The 6,000-nt window shown below is 45.6% G+C and overlaps 1 protein-coding gene across 1 annotated transcript in view; it reads left to right on the forward strand.

Moving 5' to 3' along the window:
- The window catches only part of LOC132519052 (sericin-1-like), an 83,454-nt gene extending 77,728 nt beyond the window's left edge, over positions 1–5,726 (forward strand). Inside the window, exon 2 of the mRNA XM_060147023.1 lies at positions 5,301–5,726. Within this exon, the coding sequence (XP_060003006.1) occupies positions 5,301–5,726 (426 nt within the window). The remainder of the gene's footprint in view (positions 1–5,300) is intronic.
- The last annotated feature ends 274 nt before the right edge of the window (positions 5,727–6,000 follow it).

Consider the following 6,000-nt stretch of genomic DNA (forward strand, 5'->3'; position numbering starts at 1 on the left):
AAATTGTTAATTCCATACTCTTTGCTCATTTTTCCATTGGATTGTTTGTCTTTTTCTTATTGAGTTGTAGGAGTCTTTATTTTTCTGGGCATTCTCCCAATCTGTGACTTGAAACCTGGAACCTGTTTGTCAGAGAAAAAATGTTAGCCTCTGCCCTGGCCCTAGGACTTCACTGGTCCAGGAACAATTTTGATAGTAATTTTTGACTCGTAATCCCCTCAACCTGCAGATAGTATGAATTTGGACCTCACATCCACACTGGACACAAGCTTGGGATTTTGATTTCTCATAAGAGACCAAAATATTCTGCCCATATCTCTGGAAAAAAACATAATCCAAAAAGATACATGCACCACAATGTTCATTGCAGCACTATTTATTATACAATAGCCAGGAGATGGAAGCAACCTAAATGTCCATCGACAGAGGAATGGATAAAGAAGATGTGGTGTATATATACAATGGAATGTTACTCAGCCATAAAAAAGAATGAAATGATGCTATTTGCAGCAACATGGGTGGACCTAGAGAATATCATACTAAGTAAAGTCAGACAGAGAAAGACAAATATCATATGCTATCACTCACATGTGGAATCTAATTTTAAAAAATGATACAGGGCTTTCCTGGTGGCGCAGTGGTTGAGAGTCCACCTGCCGATGCAGGGAACACGGGTTCGTGCTCCGGTCCGGGAAGATCCCACATGCGGCGGAGCGGGTGGGCCCGTGAGCCATGGCCACTGAGCCTGCGCACCTGGAGCCTGTGCTCCACAACAGGAGAGGCCAAAACAGTGAGAGGCCCGTGTACTGCAAAAAAAAAAAAAAAAAGATACAAATGAACTTATTTACAAAACAGAAACAGACTTACAGACATAGAAAACAAACTTATGGTTACCCAAGGGGAAACGTGTCGGGGGTGGGAGGGAGCAATAAATTAGGAGCTTGGGTTGAACATACACACACTACTATATATAAGATAGATAACCAACAAGGGTCTACTGTATAGCACAGGGAACTCTACTCAGTATTCTCTGATAACCTGTATGAGACAAGAATCTGAAAAAGAATGAATACATGTATATGTATAATTGAATCACTTTACTTTTCACTGGAAACTAACACAACATTGTAAATTAACTATACTCTAATAAAATTAAGATTAAAAAAAGATCTACCCAGGCCTGAGACATGCTTCCTTGCCATTACTCGGGCTGCTGGGTCGTTTTCTAATCTTCACAGATAGGGGCTGCCCTCTATTGCCCCTGTTTTACACTGGGTCTCAGCTATCTTGCACACGCCCAGACATGGCTGCTGTCCCCCTTTGGGCATTAGGCCCTGCAACCCTGAGGGTTTGACATCCCCTGGCCCTTTGGTCCACTCTCCTACTTCTAGCTCACTTGCCACTCCAGCTCCGGCTCCAAGTTCCCTTTTTGTTTCTAGCGCCTGTTATAGTTGATATGTTATAGTTTAACCAGCATTCCCATGAGTTTTAGTTTAGGGCCATGGCAGTGGTGTATCGGAGTTGGTCTGTATCAGTTCATAAGAACCGATTATTAAATGTTTAGGAATTTTATGAGCCAGCTGCTAAACACAGCCATTATTAAAAATTAAATTATGGAAACTCACAATTAAATACATTATAATAAAAACACAGGTAATAAAAACTCAACACTTGTCATTTGAAAATTATTGGACAACATTTTACTGTTCTCTATGGTCTTGAGGTCATTTACATCTACTGTATCTGTGTGGTCGGATTTCTGTGTGATGGTTTCTACCCAGCAATCCTTCCCAACTCTGCATTCAGTGACGTCACATTGGTAGCTTGAAACTGACTGCGGTGGGAGTACCTACATCATGGAAGCCTGCTAAGACCACAAATCAGGGCTTGATTTATCATTTGTTGATCATCTAGATCAAGGGTTGACAGACTTGTTCTCTAAAGGGCCAGATAGTATTTTCAGCTTTGTGGTTCACACGGTTTCTGTTGTAACTACTCAACTCTGCCCCTGCAGTGCAAAAGCAGCTACAGATACTATGGAGACAAATGGGTGTGGCTATTTTTCAATAAAACTTTATTTACAAAATGGGCTTCGAGCCAGATTTGGCCCATTGGCCATCGTCTGTCAATCCCTGGTCTAGAATTAAGAAGGTGATGAGAAAATGTTAATAATGCAGATTAAACTTAAAAGTATGTCATATCTAGTGCTGAGGCTGAAAGAGGTTTCAACTTAATGAACATAATCTGTTTAAGCATGAGAAATAGTTTAACTGTGAGTCATGTACCAGATTTTATAACAATAAATCTATTAGGAAGTGAGTTAGCAGATTAAAATGCAACTCCATTTGTCAAATCATGATCGGACTGCAAACAGAGATTGGCTACAGATATAAGTGGTCTGCAAAACGCAACAAATGCATTCTGTGAGAGTCAAGTGGTGATATGAAATCTACTGTAAAGAGTATATTTAATTATTATTTGTAAATTGTATGTTATACACATCCTTTAAATAAAGAAAATGTGTGATAAGCTTATATACACATACAGCATTTCGGAAGAGCTGGTTGTGAAACATTTACCAGCACATCACTGGGGAGAGGTCATCTCAGCCCAGGCTGCGGTGTTGTCAAAACTGCTCTCCAGATTCTATTGACTTAAAATTCCACATCAGTCTAACTCCTACAGCTAGAATGCAAGTCTTTAGACATGAAATAGCTGGATGTTTTAACTATTGTACTTTATTTGGAAAATATCTCAAATCTAGTTTCGCTGCTTTGTGATGCACACTGTTAGGACTTCATGAGCTGTGCTCTCCTGAGCCAGACATGGGAATGAAATGCTCACCTCCCATGCTTCATCAGCACGCGGACAGCAAAAGAGAGAGTTCTCAGAGGTGACATTGTACAGGTGGGCTTAGTAATACAAGATGCAACTGAAGGATATTTTGTACTTTGAGACATATTGGGTTTTTTTAAAATAAACTTATTTATTTTTTTATTTATAAAAAATAAAATTTATTTATTTATAAATTTATTTATTTTTTATTAAAATATTTTTATTTTTATTTTATTATTAAAATATTTTTATTTTTATATTTATTAAATAAATTTATTTTTTAAAAAATTTTATTTATTTATTTTTATTTTTTATATTTTTATTTTGGATCATTATTGCTGCACGTGGGCTTTCTCTAGTTGCCTCGAGCGGGGGCTGCTCCTTGTTGCAGTGCATGGGCTTCTCATTGCGCTGGCTTCTCTTGTTGTGGAGCATGGGCTCTAGGGTGTGCAGGCTTCAGTAGTTGTGGTTTGCAGGCTCTAGAGCTCAGGCTCAGCAGTTGTGGTGCACGGGCTTAGTTGCTCCGCGGCATATGGGATCTTCCCGGACCAGGGATCGAAACCATGTTCCCTGCATTCACAGGCGGATTCCTAACCACTGCGCCACCAGGAAAGTCCCCATATTGGGTTTTATAAAGCCTCCCTCTGGACAAATTTCCTTTTCTAATTTGTAATCTAAAATTCCACAATATGTTAATCTTATGATAATTACAAAGGAAACTTTCTCTCTTCCCCCCTGGTTTTCCAAGTTCAATTTGGAAACACTGGCCAGAGAAAGGGGGAGAGCAGGGAGTTTTCTTCCCTGACTTTGGGTTTTTCCAAGTTTGCTGTGCTTAAAGTGTCAGAATTTATAGGTTTGTATGGGACACTCATATCTCACATTTTGCTAGAGAAGAAATGGCACAAATTTGAAGTGACCCAGTGCCTCACCATGACAAAGCACTGACTTTGTGTCAAGTTTAAAGGTGAAGTCATTGAAACACCACACATTTTGACTCAAGATTCATTATATTTCCTTATGGCAAAATATCAAGTGAATCTGGCATTTCTTTATGAAGATATAAGGGAACTCTTGAGCCTTAGGCCATGCATTCCTTGAGGACAGGGATTATGTTCCTGGGCCAGTCAGCATCCCAGAAATGCTTTTAGGGCACAGGAAGGAATGAACAAGACAAGCCAGAGAACTGAGTCTGGAAACTTCCACATCAGGATCCTTAGTTTGAACTCCCTCTCCTGAGGAAGGGACTCGGGGCAGCTATCTGATGGTGACTAAGACAAATATGCATTTCTGTTAGCACGTTACATAGAAGAGTCGTGTTCATCACCGTGCCACGACGTGGGCTTGGGTAAGTTCAAGGTTTAACACGAATACACAGGCTCCTGCCTCCGCGGGTGCTGGGCTCTCTGGGCATCAGGGTCTGCCAGGGAACTTGAATTCCTCTCTTCCGCAGTCTTGTAGGCTCAGGCAGAATTCCAGAAGCAGAAACGTGATCACTGAACAAACATTTGTTGAGCGCTTGCTGTGCACAGTAGGTGCAGTGGAAGCTAAGCCCTTGGGGGTCCAAGGATGAAATACAGGGTCGGGAGAATAAACATGGTTACAACCCAGAACTGACAGGGTCATGGGGCAGGCAGAGGGCACTGGCTCCACAGGGGACACTGGCTCCACAGGGGACACTGACTCCACTGAGGGACACTGATCCACAGGGGACACTGACGCCACAGGGGACACTGTCTCCACAGGTGACACTGGCTCCACAGGGGACCCTGTCTCCACAGGGGACACCGGCTCCACAGGGGACACTGACTCCACAGGGGACACTGGCTCCACAAGGGACACTGACACCACAGAGGGACACTGAATCCAAAGGGGACACTGGCTCCAAAGGGGACACTGGCTCCACAGGAGACACTGACACCACAGAGGGACACTGACTCCACAGTGGACACTAGCTGCACAGTGGACACTGGCTCCACAGGGGACATTGGCTCCACAGAGGGACACTGGCTCCACAGGGGACACTGGCTCCACAGAGGACACTGACTCCACAGGGGACACTGACTCCATAGGGGACACTGACTCCACAGGGGACACTGACTCCATAGGGGACACTGACTCCACAGGGGACACTGGCTCCACAGGGGACACTGACTCCACAGAGGACACTGACACCACAGAGGGACACTGGCTCCACAGGGGACACTGACTCCACAGGGGACACTGACACCACAGAGGGACACTGAATCCAAAGGGGACACTGGCTCCAAAGGGGACACTGACTCCACAGGGGACACTGGCTCCACAGGGGACACTGATCCACAGGGGACACTGGCTCCACAGGGGACACTGACTCCATAGGTGACACTGGCTCCACAGGGGACACTGACACCACAGAGGAACACTGGCTCCACAGGGGACACTGATCCACAGGGGACACTGGCTCCACAGGGGACACTGATCCACAGGGGACACTGACACCACAGAGGGACACTGGCTCCACAGGGGACACTGACTCCACAGGGGACACTGGCTCCAAAGGGGACACTGGCTCCAAAGGGGACACTGACTCCACAGGGGATACTGGCTCCACAGGGGACACTGACACCACAGGGGACACTGAATCCAAAGGGGACACTGGCTGCACAGGGGACACTATCTCCACCAGCGACACTGGCTCCACAGGGGACACTGGCTCCACAGGGGACACTGGCTGCACAGTGGACACTGGCTCCACAGGGGACACTGACTCCACAGGGGACACTGGCTCCACAGGGGACACTGACTCCACAGCGGACACTGACTCCACAGGGGACACTGGCTCCACAGGGGACGCTGGCTCCACAGGGGACACTGACACCACAGAGGGACACTGGCTCCACAGGGGACACTGACTCCACAGGGACACTGGCTCCACAGGGGACACTGACACCACAGAGGGACACTGGCTGCACAGGGGACCGGGACATACTCTTGGCACAGGACCAGGAGCACCTTTGCAGAGGAGGCGACAAGGTCACCGAGAGTTGGAAGAAAAGGTTCAGATGTGCTAGGATTTTAAACTTAAAAGCCTCTCCTTTCCTCTGCCTTCACGTGGGCTTACAGCCTTCGGTGAGTGTTGGCGTCAGAGGGTGTGATGGTTCACTTTGTGTCAATTCGGAGAGGCTG

This window comes from Lagenorhynchus albirostris, chromosome 4 (assembly GCF_949774975.1).
Source record: "Lagenorhynchus albirostris chromosome 4, mLagAlb1.1, whole genome shotgun sequence".
Classification (NCBI taxonomy): domain Eukaryota; kingdom Metazoa; phylum Chordata; class Mammalia; order Artiodactyla; family Delphinidae; genus Lagenorhynchus; species Lagenorhynchus albirostris.